Source organism: Lepisma saccharinum, chromosome 27, assembly GCF_977018435.1.
Source record: "Lepisma saccharinum chromosome 27, izLepSacc3.1, whole genome shotgun sequence".
Taxonomy (NCBI): Eukaryota; Metazoa; Arthropoda; class Insecta; order Zygentoma; family Lepismatidae; genus Lepisma; species Lepisma saccharinum.
Window position 1 is genome coordinate 55,187,843 of NC_139255.1, and position 19,346 is coordinate 55,207,188.

At 37.5% G+C, this 19,346-nt stretch overlaps 2 protein-coding genes across 2 annotated transcripts; one reads left to right on the forward strand and one right to left on the reverse strand.

Moving 5' to 3' along the window:
• Nucleotides 1-429: 429 nt before the first annotated feature.
• On the reverse strand, nucleotides 430-10,443 carry LOC145980413 (exosome complex component MTR3-like). The gene is made up of 4 exons (XM_083113489.1): nucleotides 10,212-10,443; nucleotides 9,550-9,803; nucleotides 5,715-5,861; nucleotides 430-934 (listed from the first exon to the last, which is right to left on the reverse strand). Exons 1-4 carry the CDS (start codon nucleotides 10,360-10,362, stop codon nucleotides 596-598), a joined length of 891 nt encoding a protein of 296 aa, XP_082969615.1. The 5' UTR covers nucleotides 10,363-10,443; the 3' UTR covers nucleotides 430-595.
• Nucleotides 10,444-10,893: 450 nt separating this feature from the next.
• Prosbeta5 (Proteasome beta5 subunit) lies at nucleotides 10,894-19,014 on the forward strand. Its single transcript, XM_083113450.1, has 5 exons — nucleotides 10,894-11,062; nucleotides 15,674-15,824; nucleotides 15,948-16,189; nucleotides 17,073-17,277; nucleotides 18,797-19,014. The coding sequence occupies exons 1-5, from the start codon at nucleotides 10,934-10,936 to the stop codon at nucleotides 18,919-18,921; spliced, it is 852 nt and encodes a 283-aa protein (XP_082969576.1). The 5' UTR covers nucleotides 10,894-10,933; the 3' UTR covers nucleotides 18,922-19,014.
• Nucleotides 19,015-19,346: the final 332 nt, after the last annotated feature.

The following is a 19,346-nucleotide window of genomic DNA, read 5'->3' on the forward strand; positions in this document are numbered from 1 at the left end:
ACTTTTTTTAATAACATAAAATAGAATTGTTAATTATTAATTATGAAAATATAAGATTCACAGTTTAAATCCCATGGCGACTTAATACTATGTGCTTATGTATTTTAATTCCAATTCACACATGCATTGCAAACAGAAAGCAAAAATACTTTACGAAGTTCAAAAAGAAATTTCCCCATGAAGTTATGCGTGTCACATAAGATAGAAGAGGACTCAGAACTAAATAAATGTTATGATTTACAGACATTTCTTTCAAAAACATTTTCTATTATTACACACGATAACGTATCATGAGATTATAGCAACTTCACACCGAAATTACTAAAAAAGATAACCCCACATGAATGTTAAAAATGTATCTGTCTTTATGCTATTTCATACAAGTACAAATAGAATAACTTGCGAGAAAAAGAGGTTGCAACCTTCATAATTACCCACTAAAATATATTTGCACTTGCATTATATTTCATGTATATATTATCTCACGTTTCAATGTTTGATACTTCACATAATACAACTGCTGTACATACAAAATGCACAAAAGGTACTTAAAAATACATTGGGCTCCCAAAGTATATAAAAAAGCACTGAACAGTTATTTTGACGACTTCTCTTTTACATTTTTCTTCTTCTCTGCAGTCCATTTTGCATTTTTCTTTTTCACCTTCAGTGCCCTTCTCACAGATGTCAGTAAACATCTTTGCACTAGTGGATATGTCTGTTGGCAGATGTCGGTCAGCACCTTCACACTGTCTGCCACTGTCTCTATGGGCATCTGTCCCTGCTGAACGATCTCCGAGATCTGCTCCAATGACGGAAGGTAACCGAGTGTAATTGAGCCATGCTTTGAAGATTCCTTTGATGGTGGTGCAAGGTTGCAATAGGTCTCTTCTGATGCTGAAGGATCGACCAGTGTAGTGTCTTTATGTATCGCCTGAAATCAGAAAGATACAATCCTTGGAATCTGGTATCATTGCATTTTTTAAGGACAGAAGAGTACCTCGTCAATTATAGTCAACATCTTAAGGTGATATTTAAGCAGTGATTTCAGCAATATTTCTGCAATAAGTTGCTTCATTTAATTTTTGTTACTTTTGGCTAATCTCGATGATGAGGTTGAGCGATATGCTTCAAGTGATGAAGCGACACTCTCAAAAAACATCCATGCCTAGGCCAGGATTCAAACGAGGGAACCCCTGTGTCATGCATGCTGTGCTAACCACTCTGCCACAGATATCAGTTCAAGTTACTTCATGTACTACGTTTGTTAGAACTTATTAATTTTATGTCATATTCCAGGCATTTCTCCATTTCTTAAAAAAAATATTCCCATGTTAATGTTACAGTTGTTTTAATGGTTCACACTGCTAATTTACTTCCTCATTTCATATGAAATCCATTATATATTTTCTTGTAACGCTTACATCATGGATACCATTGACCCCCTGTACGCCCGCTAAAAATTTTGCATGTTTAATGAAGATTATGTTGTTCAATTGATTTCTGTTGTTTTTTTAGCTGGTGGAGACGTGCTATTGTCAGGTAAAGTATCTTAGCCCGAAGCAGCCCAGCTTGAAGGCTTCACACAAGTGAATATAGCACCCAAGATGACAATCCAAAACAACATAAGATAAGACATTGCCTGGTGCTTCATAAACACAAAATATAAATGACAAAAGTCAATAAATTTATGATAAACATTAACTATTTAATTTAAAATGCACTGTAGAATAAAGTAAATCAATACTGACATTTCTGTTAGGTTAGGAGTGCTAATAAGTTTGTTGGAGTTTATCATTTGCACTTGTTTTTTCACTACATGAGTGTACATACAATTAGTTCTTACAAAAAAACAACAGTGCAAGCCCTCAGAAGTTAGGAGTTTTTACTTACGTGGGCCATAGTTTGGAATAAAATTTCTCGGTTATTTGTGGTTTCTGCACACTGAAACACATTTTATGTTACATAAAACATCAAAATTAATCACTTAAAAACAAATTTGACATAATTCTCAATGGGTACAGTTGATCAACATTTGAACGCATTTATTTCTTAGTGTTTAGCTGTCTTGTCCAAATAATGCAGTGTAGTTCCTTTTCGGAACTCAGTTTTTGACATTGCTTGCTACAGTACTGAGCTATGTGGCAGTAGAAGATTCCCTGCAGATGAAAGTACTTTTTTAAAATCTCGAAATTTCAAAGCTTCAAGGGAGAGAATTTCCCATTTTCTGGTCAGTTTTTGAAAGTACCATGTAGACAGCCAGCTTACGTACTCGAGTGTCATGTCGAAGCCAGCAGGTAGTTTCATGAGCATCTCTGGGGAATAGTTTTCGGGAGCTGTTTATTAATCTGGGATTTGTAGGGGTTAACAGGGGGTGGAAAATAGTCAAAGGTGCCAAATTACTGATTTAATAGACCAAAATATAAAAAAAATTAACCACTGACTAATTACTGAAAAAAATAATTACAGCCTATCAATAAATTAGTATTTTAAAAGTGAAACATGGATTCTATCAACAAAAAATTATCTGACATCTAACATAGCCACAGAGTTTTTCTTTTTAAAAAACTGAATACCAAGCTATAATTTTACAAAGATAAGACATACTTTCATTATTTTACCATGTTTCCATTTTTATACTAAGCATGTTTTCATTTTGTACATTTCGTGGATTTCCCCTATGTCACGTGTCCCTTGCAATTGGTGATATTGCATGATACACGAAACACTCTGTGGTGATGTGGTTAGCACAGCTCGCTACGGTGCAAGGTGTCTCGGGTTTAAATTCTGGCCTAGACATTGGTGTCATTTGTTATTTCATCATATCATCCTCATCTTCGCGATTAGTTAAAGGTGGCAGAAAGGCAAATTAAAATAAACCAAATCAATCAATCAATTATGAAGAAATTTTAGAATGAGTAATCTTGAATTTCAGTCTGCCCATTATTTGTCTTGGTCAGTTCATGAATACTGTCAATGCTTCTTACATCGCAAGTACCATTAATGTTTTGGATTTTGCTCAGGCAAGACTTCCAAGTTGTTCTTTTCAAGTCGTCTCTCTTAACGAGGAACGCTAGTGGCAACCCTGCCACGCACCCCTGGTAGTTATGGCACAGCAAGAGTTTGCTGTGTTGGGTTGCATATGTACAGGATAGATTTTAAGCGCTTATAGCGCAGAAACTAAGCGCTTTCGAGGTAAACTTTAAAGGGAAAAGTTACTTGTTTTTATGATATCTACCAGCACCCAAGCGTTGTTGAAAAAGTTTTGTGAGACCCTGTATATATATTTCAAGATTAAAAATGAACTTATACTGACATTACTATCATTTTCTACTCCTGGGTTCAGGAACACCGTGACAATATTTTTTGCTCAAAATAGATACAACCAACAAGCCTGTTGAAGAAAAAAAATGGACTGTGGCCTTATTAGCATCCCATGCCTGTTTGCACCAACGTTGTAATAACTCGGGAGTAAAAAGATACGTGGGTCAGGGTAATCCTCGAGTAACGATCATCTTCTGTTGCACCAACGTGTAAGCTGCCATGGACTTAGCAAGTCACGAAACTCTGGATTTACCCTAGGAGAGAAGCTAGCCTCAAAGCAAGTGCCTAAACGTCATACAGATGGAAGTGCATGATTGGTTACTCTTTTCGAGAAGGCGTGGTTGGCGGGCTTGTACACATGGTGTGGAAGGAAACAAGGAAAGGACAGAAGTAACAGTACTTGGACATTGGTATCCTAAACAGTGACAAGCAACAGGCATACGGAAATTTCAAGCATGGAATAAAGATGGGGGGGGGGGGGGAAACATATTTACATGAATAAATGTTGATATAGTATTAGTGTAGCTTGCAATCATAGTAAGCAGTGTTAGAGTTATGTTTGTAATAGATTTTTATATGTAGGCATCTATTTCCACATAGCGTTCATGACCGTTTTGCTAATGTTTACATCACTATGGGTTTTTGGGAGTATGTTTATGCTTGTATTGCATGGGCAATTTTGCAAACTATGTACTGCAGAATATGTACAGTAAACATCTCCCAAAGTATATACATAGTAACTTACTATATATTTCTCACATTTGAGATGCACAGTTTGAATCTGACTTCCTATTTAACATTTATTTAGTTTTGAAATTCTGAAGCGATACATTGCCGGTTGCGGATGGCAGCCATTACTCTGCTGCACGTGGGTTAACTCCGCTTTTACTCACCGATCTCGGAGGGTAAAGTTTACCCTCCTTTTACTCCCAGCTTACTCAAGGGGTCCCGGGTTCGATACCCGGTGGAGGCACAAGTGGTTCGGATCCCACTTTAAACTGTAGGTCCAGTCCCGGTTAGCCTTACTGTGCATAAAGTGGACTTAAAACAGCAACTCAAACCAAACTCCCAGCTTACCCGGCATTTCCGTTGGTGCAACAGATAATCAGCAGATTCGTGGGTTAACTCTGAGTTTACCCTTACTCGCGAATAAATTGACGTTGGCGCAAAAGGGCATTAATGAGGCAAGCATGGGCATCGCCAGAAATGTTTGCAGAGGGGCTCGGGCAAATGATAAAAGTTGAATAGTAGAAAAAATAACTAGGTACTATTACCACAGCTATAAATGTCATTATACAATAATAAATATTATAAACTAATAAAAACAAATTTTATTATAATTATTATGTTAATGGGGACACTCGATCCACCAAATGCGTCAATACCAGCACAACTATTTTCCATTTTTTCTTTTGCATTTTATGCAGATAGTATCTGACATGCATTTTGATATTAACTTTTGCACTTGTTGAAGAAAGGACTTTAAATGTTAGGGATTTTTTTTCATAAAGTTTGTTGTGTGACCTCTCGCCTACAACTGCAATTATTAGAGTTTTGAAAACTGCGAAACCATATGTTCTTTGAATGAAATGGTAGAATATAATGTTGTTCCTGTATTTTTCACTCAATGTTGTCAATCCAATGCCAAATACTAACTAAATGAACTTTATTTCTGTTCTTAACAACAAGAGTAACAAGCTTTTGGTTTTCTTGTATCTTTAAATGAACGATGTCAATTTCCCGGTGGGGGGCCACTGACCTCACCCCTCCCGACACCCATGGAGGCAAGTGAAAAAAATCACCAAATTTCCCTGACTCTCCAGGTTAGTGGAAACCCAGCTTGATTAAGTGAAGTATAATGGCTCAAGTACGAGGGTTGGGACATAAGTCAGCACTTCTATTATTTTTCCACGAGAATGCAGTACCAGCATGAATATCCGAGACATGTAAATGGAAGGGAGCAGTGTATGGTATTGTGGAATGTATGAACAGGTCAGATCATGTGTACCAGGTATAGGATACAGAAGCTAACCAAACATCCTGAAAGAGAACATCATGGCACATGTGCTTACAGTCTGACACTATACAAGTTTTCCAGCATCAAAAGAGGTGCATACTACAGTAGGACAATATTCCCTACAGATTTCACCAGCTCCCTGTGGCATTTCTTCCCTGAAGAACGAATATTTTGTTATGCCATGGCACAGTGGTTGACTCAACAATGATTTACCACTGCCCTCTGTACAATAAGCATTCATCACGATGACGTGTCCGCAATCTACATGTTCTCCAGGACATACAATCATATTGTGGTACCACCATTTAAGTTTGAGAACAAATATAGCTGCCATGACTTATGTCCCAGCCCTCGTATAAATGTTGCAATTTACCATTGAAGCTCCTATGACAAGGTCAAACATGGGAATGCTTGCGTCGGCCACTGCTAATCCAGCACATGTGATGGCAGCAGCCAAGGCTCCCCCATCATTTTCAAGGACCAGCACATACACATCAACTTGGAAATTTGGGAATTCATGCTGAAAAGAAGAAAAGTTACAATTTAGAGTGGCACATGTGCTTTCCAGTTCCAACATTTGGAGAAGATTTACATTTTTTTTAATGTTGTTCTACTGTTTCTACCAGTTTTATTCTAAAAACAAAAGAAGACATTACATACTGCATTTTACAAGAGTCCTTCTTTACAAACTTTGGTGACATCAGGACCCACATACTCTTCATGCAGCATGGTTAGAATAAATAAATAAATAAATAAAAAAAATATGATCATGCAAAAATACAAAAGTTTTTGAAACATCTTTTTCAACCCAAGATCTCCAATTGTGTGCCTAATTACAAAATACTACATCCCCTGAACTGTAATTGACTGATTTGGTTTCTTTTCTTCCATTTCTGCCACTTTTTAACTAATCACAAATATAAGGATGAGTGATGATATGATGAAATTGATGAGGAGACACACGCAGATCACCCTTGCCCATGTTGGGACCCACAATTGTGCTTACTGCATGCCAACTGTAAAATAAGCATACACAATATGTGGCTGCGGTAATATGGAGTACAATAGAGATAAATTTCAATCTTTAGGACATTAGATCTTGGCAACACGATAAGCCACACGTGTCCCTTTGTTGCTTGTGTCCCTCAAACTGGGCCTTTTCTACAATGGCTTGCAACATGTTGCCGTGGTTTGTTGTTCGCACATGCTTTAGGGAGATTGCACACCCAACCAACACTTATCGCTTGAGAATTTCACCAACCGAACGCTGGCCTGTGCTGCCCATCATGCCGCTACGATGTGAAATGTTGCTCTGGATTGGCTCTTTTCCAAGCGACATATGTCACGTGCCACTTCGGTATGAAAGTTGCTCGGACCAAAGGACCCATGTTGCTTTGGTGTAAAATCTTCTTGAGGAAATGGTGCAGTCAGAGCTGGGAGCCCTACAGTTTGAAAGGCTGAATTGATTACGGACTTCTCACTTCCAAGCAACACTTGTGGTTTGTCGGCTCGGTATGAAATATCTCTCAGGATACTATTTATATTCTAACAACATAGAAAAATAAACTCTAGTACACAATCCAACACCTGACGTCCGGAATCATAATGCGATGTTTCTTCTTGTGTGCCGCATGCTATTAATTTATTAATTTTACTTTTCTTTCCAAATTAATGCCATTTCGTGACCGCAAATCACTCCACAAATACAACTGTTTCCATCAATTCCCGTACTGCCTTTCAAGACAAACAATTTTCTACACAATATATTCCAAAAACTAACTAAGTTTCATAAGAAAATTAGCAGCAGCATAGACTGCCATCTATGTTGTCATCCGTCTCAGGAACCAGTTTCTTGGGTCGTTTTCCACACTATGTTATTCAAGGCGCTGTAGGCAAACTTAGTGACAGAGTGGTTATCACAGAAAGCTTCAACACCAGGGGTTGCAGGTTAGAAACCCAGCCACACTTGTCATCATTGTCACAATTAGGCAGAAATAGGGCATAAAATAACCAAATTCAATCTACATTAATAGGTTGAACAAGGTAAGGCCATGCAAACAATTCAATTCGTTCCATTCAATGTATCTTGTTTGTAGTCTTTACCTTCCTAAAATTTACCAATCATACTTATTAGAGAGAAAATAAAGGGAAATGAGTGGTAATTAAAGTTTCAAGTTTGCAGAATAAGTATTTGTAGCTTTTAAGATGCATATTGAAAGTGCTGTATACATGTAAAAGAAAAAAATAGAACTCCAGAAACGCTGCACATTTAACTTACTCATTCAAGCATATTTGAGGGGAAATGATTGCCGTGTTCGGCAAGCCAGACAACTGCAAGATATATATCTGAGAGGAAACACGTCACTACTAACTTCCGGCTTAAGATTGTCTCAGCTGAATCGCCGGATGCTAAATGTGCAAGATGACTTGAAGTTGCCTGCCTCCCTGAATGGGACTGTTACTTCTTTGGCTTAAATATAGATTGTTATATAAGACGTAAGCGAGTTACTAAAGATATATCCCCGAAACTTACTTACCGGACGCAAAAAATCCCAACCCACTACCAGACTATAGTGGAACCACAAGCAAAACAACCTGCGCAGACCCGCGACCCCTGTGCACCGTTCTCCCGCGAGAAGGGGAGGGGGAGAGTGGACCATGCTTCCTTATGGCCCGAGGTGAAGGGAAGAAGGGAAAGCTGCACGGGGACTTTTCGTCCCAAGGTTTTTTTCCTTGTGGTCGATCTATAGCAAGGCACCTCAAGTTCAATAAACACAGGATCCAAAAAGTTTCAGTTAGGCACACCCTAATCAACACCAAAATCAAAGAGACACATCCAATTATGCACTTTCCGCACGAGCTGAATATCAACAGCGGTCAGGCTCATCATGTTTGGCTCCCGCTATTACAACAGCTCAAACCCATCACGCGCAGCAGACGAAATGGCTACACCAGCGGTAGTCGAGGAAACAACCGGAAATGGAAGTCAACCTTACAGTAAAGCATCGAGTTCCCAAGTGGATGGTGAGAGGGCACCGAAATTAATAGAACATTTACAAGTAAATTTTGCGAATATATCTTTAGTAACTCGCTTATGTCTTATATTATCAACCGCATTGTTTATTCCCCTCAACATGAATATAGATTGTTGTTTGCATATGAGAAGAAAATGCTAAGGAAACACAACCAAACCTGCCTCACTTGCTCATGTATCATGTTGTAGTGGAATGATGATTTCATAACAATAATAAAAATATGGAATACAGAAAACAGAATTTAATTCTGCAAAACCATTAACCCACATTTTAAAACTACATCTGGCCCTAAATGATTTGCAGGGTAACAGTTTCATACATCGGAGACACATATCTTCAATTTTACACAAGAAACTACTTACGGAAATGAGTTTCTTCAAGCTTTACAACGTTCGTCGAGGTATTTTCTTTCATCGCGGAATATATGTGACCGGGAAATCATGTATTTTTCAAGAGAAATAGCTCATCGACGCACAATTACCATTGCTTCCATTTGCTTGCCCTACGACAACAAAATGCTGTGAATGTTTGATGACAAATCCCCTGTTAGTGGTTCAACCACCTTATTTTTTTTATATATACTATGCTTGCCTAACATAACCAAACCTAACATAACCTTATCAGAAAAGGTTTGTAAGGCTATCCGTGTATGGTCCGTAGGGGGTCATTCCACATCAAATCAATGCAAAAACTATGATCTTGACACCCATCAATTCAGATTTCGATGAAATTTGGTATACACCCTTGCTTTATGGCTGAAAGAAATGCTCCATATTTTTTTCACTCTGTCTCAATGGTTTTTCATTTTGCAGTACTTGGAAATGTCATCAAATCAGTGTTGTCTGTCACTCTTGAGACCCTCGACACAAGATACCATTGCTTACATTTTATTTTGCAGTTAGACAGTAATCTGGTGTGGGGCACACCCAGCCTGCAACAAACACCAAAACTAAATGCTAAGAGCTCTATTCCTGGCCCTTGCATTTGTGTGCCACTGCACCAGGCCAGTTAGACAACAGTAAATGATTTCTAGGCACAATGTGAAACAAGCATAGAGAAACATTCCACAAATTTCATTTCAGAAAAACAAAAACACCATTCATATGACATGTACTTGGAAATTAGAGATAAAGGTTAGGTATTAACAGCATCCTCTTATCAGTCCTCACTTACCAGACACACTGCAGGTTCCAAAGCTCTTCGCAGTATCACACCATAATCTCTCTCCTCAGCGTCTGTCATGTGGCTTCTTCTCTTCTTGCAAGAGAAGGGAGCAAATTTAAACTCGCAATATATCTCGCCATTTGTGCTATACTCGGCTTTCCTTGGCATCTCCCTCGGATTGTAGACTGAACACAAAACTTTGGTGTCATTCAACTCCACATAAGCAGAACCTTTTGCTTGGCTCACCACACCAGTTTCCAAATCTAAAAGATACAATGAGATGAACATTCATTTATGGTACTGCTTGAGAAGGTGGCATAATGGTGATTAGTTCGTCAGCCACCAAACACAAATAACAGAGATATTTGATCCCAAAGTATGGCTTATGCAAGTAAAAATCTGCCATCTCGAAGTACTTTCGTCGATTCGACGTGCTTACCCGATAACTCTCTTATTCCATACGTTTTTTGAAAACAAAACAATGATCAGGCAAAGACATACATACTCGAAAGAAGAGCACTTTCCCTCAAACTTGTGCATTTCCGAAATTTTATAAGTACTTAGTGCAATGCTGCACATGATTCTATAAAATTACCTTACAATTGAAAGCGGTTCATTTAAATATAACGGCTAAAAATGAAAAGAAAACGAAGAATTTACTTCTATCTTACACATTGACCGTGGTTCAGAATTAGTTCTTCCATCCTGGCGATTGCCTTTTGTAAGAAGTTCATTCTTGCTTTCCTTTGCTTGTTTCTTCACATACAATTGATAAGCAGTAGAGCTTTCAGGCCCTTGTATACGTCGAGTATCTGTTGGCATTTTTCCCTTTTTTCTACATTCCTATACAAAACAGTGCCATGCTTTGCTTCTTCCATCAGAAGGATCACGAAACGGACGAAACCATTGTTCCGGAGAATTGACAATCACCGAAGCACCAAGACAAAATTTTCATAATTAGCTTGTAAATATTAATACAAAGAAACTAAAAAGCATATATAAAAATAACAATACATATATAGAGTATACGAAAATCATATTACATATAAATTGTTAACAAAAATTACATTGCTGTGGTTTACCGTAGGGGATTAATGGAAGTAACCCATTGTCAACTTTAGCTATTCAGTTTATATAAGTCGACCATGATCAGAAACAATTTATTGGCAGTGGGTTTTAAAAGGCAAGGTGAATGCATTTTCTGCGTTCCTCCTATAACAGTGATACAACTAATTTATCATTTATGCAATAAAGGTCTTTGGAAAATGAAACTACTTCGATAGAAGAACCATCATACGTTCATGGACAGTTTACTTCTCTTTGAAACGGAAGTAAAAATTATTTGTTGCCGGCCGAATCTGGTACCATTGGAAGTCACCAAACTGCTGCTATCATGGCTCTTGAACAACTTTGTGGTTTGTCAAATTTTAGGAATAATAATGATTTTCGTACAGACGATTTAGATCTCTACTGTGGAAACTTTGATAATAATAACCAATTGGCAAGGCCACCATTTTCTAATGTAAGTACCTACATGTATTTGAAATATATATCTTTTTTAGATGTTGCTTTGTCATCGAGTTTGTGAAGACACCTACAAATCATTTATTTCGCACTTTTTTACATTGCTAACGTACAATTCTTTAGGTGTAATAATGAATTTCTAACGGAAGTAATGTCCCATTTCAGTAAAAATTTACTATTCCACAAACACACGTAACTTCTTCGTTTCGTCACTTTTAACATTCGTACTTACCTATCTGCTTCGCGGAACATTCTTGAAGGTGTATTCACGTTTTTTTGATTAAACTAATCTCAATATTACACATTACGAGTACTTCTTGATTTGCGATGTTTCGTTGCCGTAAGAAGCAGTATGGTGCGTACTACACCCTCGCAGATCATCGCGCGTCATGCTTTGTCGATACAGTGTTTCCAACCTTCCTAACCCAAAAAATACTCAAGTGAATTTTTTTTAGAAGCTGCTTCCCATTATGTTACGAACAAAATTTTAACTATGCTTGCCTAACCTAACCTTGCCGGAAATGTTTCGTAGGGCTATGCGTGAATGGTTTTTGGGGCTACCCGTTTTTCAAGTACCCAATTACAAAATCCAGTGGATCTTCCACACCCGGTATGAATTTCGCCATGCATCCACGACACGTTATCTTTTCGGAAAACAATGGCGTGGTTGGACACCGTGAAATCGACGCAACACAAGTAGTTTCTTGTGTAAAAATGAAGAAATCTGTTTGTGGAATAGTAAATTAGTACCTCTATTTCTTACATTTACGAGTACTTACTGTTCTTCCTTTTCTCGGTTCTCTAACACGCAAAATGGCGATAGCGCACTGGTTCATCGCGCAATGTGGCAGTGTTTTGTCGATTTGGAGTGTGAATGCAGTGTTTCAACCTTATTCACCGAAAAATACCTAATTTGGTGGGTGGATTGGAAATTAGACTAATACATTGTTAGCCCCACAAACCATTTCCGGTAAGGTTAGGTTAGGCAAACATAGTTAAAAAACTTCACGACGCATCCTACAAAAGTCAGCTTCTTGCGAAAACACGGCATGGTTTGCAACACTTATTGGGTGTTACGTCATCTAAAACACGGAACATAGTGTTCACGTGCAGAAAGCAAATGGCAGCAATAGTAATTCCGTGTCGGAGAGATATTTTCCCATAAGAAAACATGAATTGGCGTTGAAAAGGATTAAAACTACATTCCCGAACCACAACAACGCTACAGAAAATGATTTTCGTAAGTACATTCTTTGTGAAAAATAAGAAATCCGTCTCCACTATACGGAAGTATTACCAAACACAAAATATGCACTAAAAAATGCACTTTACAAACCCGTTTAATTTATAAATGCTGTATATTACAAACTATGAAAGATACATACCCGGCAATGAATATGCATTATTCTGAATGCTGATTCGCTACACATTTTTTTTTTCAATTAATATGGTTCTGAGGTAAATGAAACACAATACATTACAGATCAAGTTCATGATTGCATTTGATAACCACATGATGTCTCAAATTTTCGAACTTGCAATTCCCTCTCTTCTTAGTGCAATCTCCACCGAACACCTCTCACTCATTTATTTCATCACTTCTAACATTCGTACTTACCTATTCCGCATTGCGAAATATTCTTTAAGGTGGCATTTTGCTTTTTTCACGAAAATAATTTCAATTTTCACGTTAACAGTAATTATTGTTCTTCGTTTTTTCGCACACAATATGGAGGGTACAGCTTGAGTCGCGTCGTGGATCATGTGGGTATGCAGTGTTTCCAACCTTCGTAACCAAAAAATACCTGAATAGCCTCAAAAACCATTTACGGATAGTCCCACGAACCATTTCCAGCAAGGTTAGGTTTGGTTAAGTCAGGCAAGCATAGTTAAAATTTTGGTCGTAAAACAATGTGATACAGCTTTGAAAAAGAAAAAAAATTCACCTTCACATCTTGCAAAACAACGGCGTGGTTGGAAACACTGATAGGGGGTTACGTGATGAAACTTACGGTACATCCAGCCCACGTAGAGGAAGCAACGGTCATTGTGCGTCGGAGAGATATCTTCAAAAATACATGAATTCCCGGTCGAATAGATTCCACGATGGAAGAAAATACCTCCACGAACTTTCAGAATGCTACAGAAACTCATTTCCGTAAGTAGTTTCTTCTGTAAAAATGAAGAAACCGTTCAGCGGAGATCACACTCTTACCCAATAGTCGTATATTCAGAAAACACACGTTCCACTTCGCAAGATACAAGTGGACTGCATTTTAAGGCAACAAAGTTTGACGCATCAATTTCCAGATCATCCACACGTTGTCCATTTGTATGCAGAATTTGCCAAACTTTCACCATTGTTGCATACCCACTGTTCTTTTTCAATACTACATCCAATTTCTATACATACACAGGATCTTCAACCTGGGCGAGGACCTCTTTTAAAGTCTTCTATAATGTTGATGGTTGTTTGAAGTTGTGACCCTTTGTTTTCTAATCGACGAATGGAATCTTTCAGGCAAGACGATCTTGCTACATTTCATACAATCCAGGAAAAAGGAAAAGAAAAACTGAGCAAAGATAACAAGAAGAAAAGTGAGGAGAAGAAAAATACAGTGTGTGCTCGGTTTTGCTTGTGGGTACAAAAATATGCACATTAACTTATTTTCATACAAATATGCATTTTTAGTTAAAAATCCTTATATATGCATTTGCATATTCAAAATGCATAATTATCCGAGCCCTAGTTATTAGCTTAACAATGCATATGCTTGTCTCATTATAATTTGGGTTATCATCTCTCATGTTTGAAGTTCCGTTAAAATTTTACAGTATGGGACGCATCCGTAATTTCTATCCTACTTCTTATACTCACGAAATACATAGTTCCGATGAAGTATCTGAGGTTAACATGTGGGGGTGACGTGTAGAAATTGTAAAATAAGCTTTTCAATTTCAGCGATCGTTCTCCGTATACAAGCATGGAAACTATGTTTGATGATATGAAGATGTGACGTTGAGAGCGTTCACTTGTTCAGTAATCTGTGTGGTGAGGAAGATGGCATCTTTGAAGGTAGGGTAAAAGTTCGGTATATCGGAGACACATTTCTTCATTTTTACACAAGAAACTACTTACGGAAATGAGTTTCTGTAAGGTTTATAACATTCGTCGAGGTATTTTCTTTCATCGTGGAATCTATTTGACCGGGAAATCATGTATTTTGCAACATAAATATCTCACAGACTCAAAATTTCCATTGCTTTCCTACGTGAACTGGAAGCTCCATACGTTTGATGACGTAACCCCCTCTCAGTGTTTCCAACCCCCCCCTTTTTTTAACTATGCTTGCCTAACCAAACCTAACCTTATCGGAAATGGTTCGTGGGGATATCCGGCAGCTACCCGTGCATAATGTAAAATTTCCACACGTGACTAACACGATTGTAGGTATTTTTCAGTGAAGAAGGTTGGAAACACTGCATACCCAGAACTTAAGTCAAAATGTGCCCACCATAATGTGTGTTACAGAAGCGAAGAAAGGGATCAAAAAAATCACTCTGTATATGAAAAATTGTCTTTGTTTTTGTGTAAAAAGCAGAATGGCACCTTGAACTATGTTCCGCAATACACAATTGGTAAGTACGAACCAGTCGAAACACAAAAATATCTGATTTTAATGTCTCTCCGATATGCCGAACGTTTACCAAAGGTAGGAAGTAAAGTCCTTTCTTTTGTAAGTTTTGCTTTGAAAAAGGCTATTTTTTAGTCACTTTCAGTTGGGTACATATTAATAATATGGGGCATTCGTTCATATTTTGTATACTCAATAATTTAGGACACTTGATCATGATTGTGTAGTTAAAATTTGTTGCTCAAGTGCTACGAAACTGACATTTTTTGACGGTGCCTGGTCACAATTAGCCTTAAACCCCTAGAACGATGCTCCGGTAGCCCCACGAACCATTCACGCATAGCCCCACAAACCATTCACGGTAAGGTTAGGTTAGGCAAACATTGTTAAAATTTGGGGTCATAGTAATATCAGGAATATATATTTCATTTTTTAAGTATTGGAAACTCAAAATCTTGCTGTAAATAATGAGCAATTGTGCGTTGTCGGTTGTGATCACAGACCCCCTTTTTTTGCAAATTTGACACTTGAGCGCCAAATTTTAACTGCAGATTCGTGATTAGGAGCCCTAAATTATTGAGTATGCGAAATATGAACGAAATTGGGGAAGTGTCCGGTATTGTAAAATTGCTCTGAAGTTCCTTACCTTACAGCTTTTGTTTCAAGAAAACATGTTCATAGACTTGTACCGTTTTTCTGTGACAATATTCTGATTTTCGCATTTGTCTGTCTAACTTACCATCAACACTATTTTCCCCCTCCCAAATGGCCACACACTCATCCAAGCTGACAGGATTACTACGCCAATCTCTGTTAATGTCTCACAAGTAATGCATGAATTTTGCATCTTCATGTGATGGGGTGTAACACAGACACTGATTTAATCTTTCATGTAGAGAAAAAAAAATGTAGTAACAGTATGTAAGTAAGACTAGAACGTGGGCTTCATTGAAATTGTGTTTTCTCTTTTGCAGCCAGCAGAAGCTCTGAAAGGTTTCTCATCTGATGGTTGCAACAAGGAGTTCAAGATTCACTTTGATCATGGAACCACCACATTAGGCTTCAAGTATAATGGTGGTGTTGTATTGGCTGTGGATTCTCGAGCAACTGGTGGTCAGTTCATTGGTAAGTAATTGTTAAAAATTACATTTTATAGAAATTAAATGTTACTAGTGTGACGTGTAGTTATTTCTAAGCTAAGCAGAAAGTTCCATGAATTTTTCTCATTCTTCACTTTTTTGCTTGCAGGATCACAAACAATGAAGAAAATTGTCGAAATCAATGACTATTTGTTGGGAACTCTAGCAGGAGGAGCTGCTGACTGTGTTTATTGGGATCGGGTGCTTGCAAAGCAGTGCCGTATGTATGAACTCCGCAATCGTGAGCGGATCTCAGTTGCAGCTGCATCTAAACTAATGGCCAATATGGTGTACAACTATAAAGGCATGGGTCTTTCAATGGGAATAATGATTGCTGGGTGGGACAAGAGGGTAAGTGACTATTATTGTCCATTTTTTTATATTTGTGAAAGAACTTTAAACCTTTGTTAGGTTCTTAAAGGTTCACATAACCACTTTTCGTGGATGCAAAATAATCTAACACTTATTTTAGTGGTTTTCATTTTATTTTACCTGTGACATTTCGTCCTGGTTTCCCAGAACTTTTTCAAGCTACACCAAGAGATATATACACACACAACACAACCTCACATGGCTTAGAAGTGTAAAGTGACTAGCTATGTGAGGTTGTGTTGTATATTTATCTTGGTGTAGCTTGAAAAAGTTCCGGGAAACCAGGATGAAATGTTGCAGATATAATAGAAATAAAAACCACTAAAAATAACTGTGTAGATTATTTCGAACCTTTGTTAGACAGCTGAGTGTTTTAGATCAGATTGTTAATGAAGCCAGTCATAGGAATTATATTATGAATAAGACCTACTTCTTTGTTTTAAAAAATGAATGAAGGCAGCTCATATTTTCTCCCTATATTTATGTACTCTTTTACAGATTTCAAATTGACCATTGACATCTGTTTAAAATGTAGACAATTATTTATGATTTCAGTTGTAATATGGAAAGAAAATTTAAAATAATTAAACAGTTTCACGAATACATATGCCAATTTCCTTATGATATTTTCCATTCATATATCTGAAAATGATAAAAATCTAAATATTTTAGAAATGGCTGCAAACTGTTGCATTTTGGAGGATATGAAGCAACATATATGCAAGATCAGAAAATTCTAGTTTTCAGACCTAATTTACACATGACTAAATAAATCCTGCCTCTATGTAAAAACTGCATGGTAATGGGGTTTGTAAATGAACTTCGTAAGAATGGTACGTTCATGTATGTTTCCTTATTTCAGGGTCCTGGATTGTATTACGTCGATAGCGAAGGTACTCGCACCAAAGGGAATGTATTTTCTGTTGGGTCTGGCTCTGTCTATGCATTTGGAGTCCTAGATTCAGGGTACAGCTGGGACATGACCGATGAAGCAGCTTATGACCTGGGGCGAAGGTCCATCTGCCATGCAACTCACCGTGATGCATACAGTGGTGGTATCGTCCGAGGTTAGTAGACAATATCCTAGGATATTGCTATCCTTACTAGTGGAGCTAATGAAGTTTATAGCAGGGTTAGCGAAGTTCGGGTTGGGCCCACTTGAAAAAAAACATTTTAAAACCCAGTGGGTTTTTTCATTAACATTGGTATTTCAGTGATTTCTGAAATGAAAGAACGCCATAGAGGCGTATACTAATGAAGATTGCATTTTAGATTCTTAGAATGCGATCACGACTGTCATTATAACTCGAGATTAGATTAATTTTGCTATCTAAAATGCACAACACTTCTAATATTGAAATGAAGTAGAACGAAATATCAGAGCTCAGTACATCAATACAAACGTTTAATCTTCATTAAGAAATTACATAGGCCTATATTAAGCTGTAAATAAAAGTCACTGAACTCAGATTTGAAGTCAGTTTCTCTGTAAATACTATCGTTGAGGCGCTAGTGTGAATTGTTAAATGAAGAAAGCTACGCAAATGAAAATACGTTGCTTTCAGTCGCCATATGAACTAAAAAGTCACTGAACTCAGATCTGAAGTCAGTTTCTTTCGATATACTATTGGGGAATACTATGTATACTATCGCTATTTTATTATGCTTGTGACTGAAGTTAATAGTACACACCTGCAATTGATCTCTTGATGCTTCTGACAAAAGTCATAATGTATCCATTATTGATAGCATCTGCTAATATGAATTCAAACATACAAACTTACTATCCACAGAAGTAACCAGGAAATCATAACAGAATAAAGGATAAAAAATAAACATTACTATGGTTTAGCAGTTTGTTGTGTGGTCTGCTAGTTGGTGTGCCGGGCAAAGAATTATATATTTTATCTATAAAAGCTCGACAAAACCCAATTAAACCCAAAAAAAACCCAGGTGGGTTGCAAACCCTGGTTTATAGCATTCCACGTTCTTCTCCCATTTTGTTAGTACAAGAAAAAAGCCAGTTTTACTCATTTATTTAGATGGCCACCCAAACTATGGCCTACAAGCTACATTGGTACATTTTAAAACCTGTTGTTTTACGATATTTTTGTATATATATGTTTATACTTGAGGCCTTTTAAATGGCTTTAGTGTGCACTGTTGCATTTCTACCACTTGTAAAAGCGTGGAGTTTCTACAAAGACATGTAATCCTTCGTGCTTGTTAGGAGTTGAAATAGATTTGAATTAAGCTGTAAAAAGTGCTGATTTGAATTGCATCCAAATTTCGGTGTCTTTTAGTTACGGCTTGACTGGACCTTGACTGATTTTGGACTTCCCATGGTTTCAAACATAAACAAGTGCAGAAGTCAAGTCGTCACACCTGCAGTGATGCGTGTTTCATGCTGTGGTCATGTTGCTCATTTAATTTGCACTTTCAAAAATACCATACTGCAAAACTGCTGTTTGGATCTTTCAGACAGCTATCACTTGTTCCATGCTATTTAGGTTTGGCACAAATATATATCCCAATTTCAGTCATGTTTTTGGAGGGAACAGCCATTAAATTTTTTTGTCTTTGCAGTGTATCACATGAAGAGCACCGGCTGGGAGAAAATCAGCGAAGATGATTGCATGGATCTGCACTACAAGTTCCTCGACGAGAAGCTGCCCCAACCACAAGGTGGTGCTGCAGGACCCCAGGCTTAGGCTCTTTTGTTCTTGTTTCAGTTCGTTTGTATTATTCAGAAAGCAGTGTTTATGCGGATGATTTTTATTTGAATTAAACATTTTTCAATTACATCATATGTTTTTCCTTGTCCGTATACCCATCATAGAATAAGTTGTGTTATGGACAAACGTCTAAAGTTTTGGCAAAGATCCCATATATCCCTTCACCAAGTGTCTTGTTCTTGTATATATAACTCCAAACACTATCTACAATTTTGAAACATGAAAACTGTTAAAGCAGAGTAGTACTTTTCATCGTGTGAGAACCAGAGGAACGTCCGTCCACCTTACTACTAAGGATTAGAAGTGGAGACATGTTGCTGACCCCAAAGAGAGCTCTTCAGAGGAAATTATTTAAACAAGTGAAAACTGCATTTCTGGAGTTTATATTCCTCTGGTTCTCT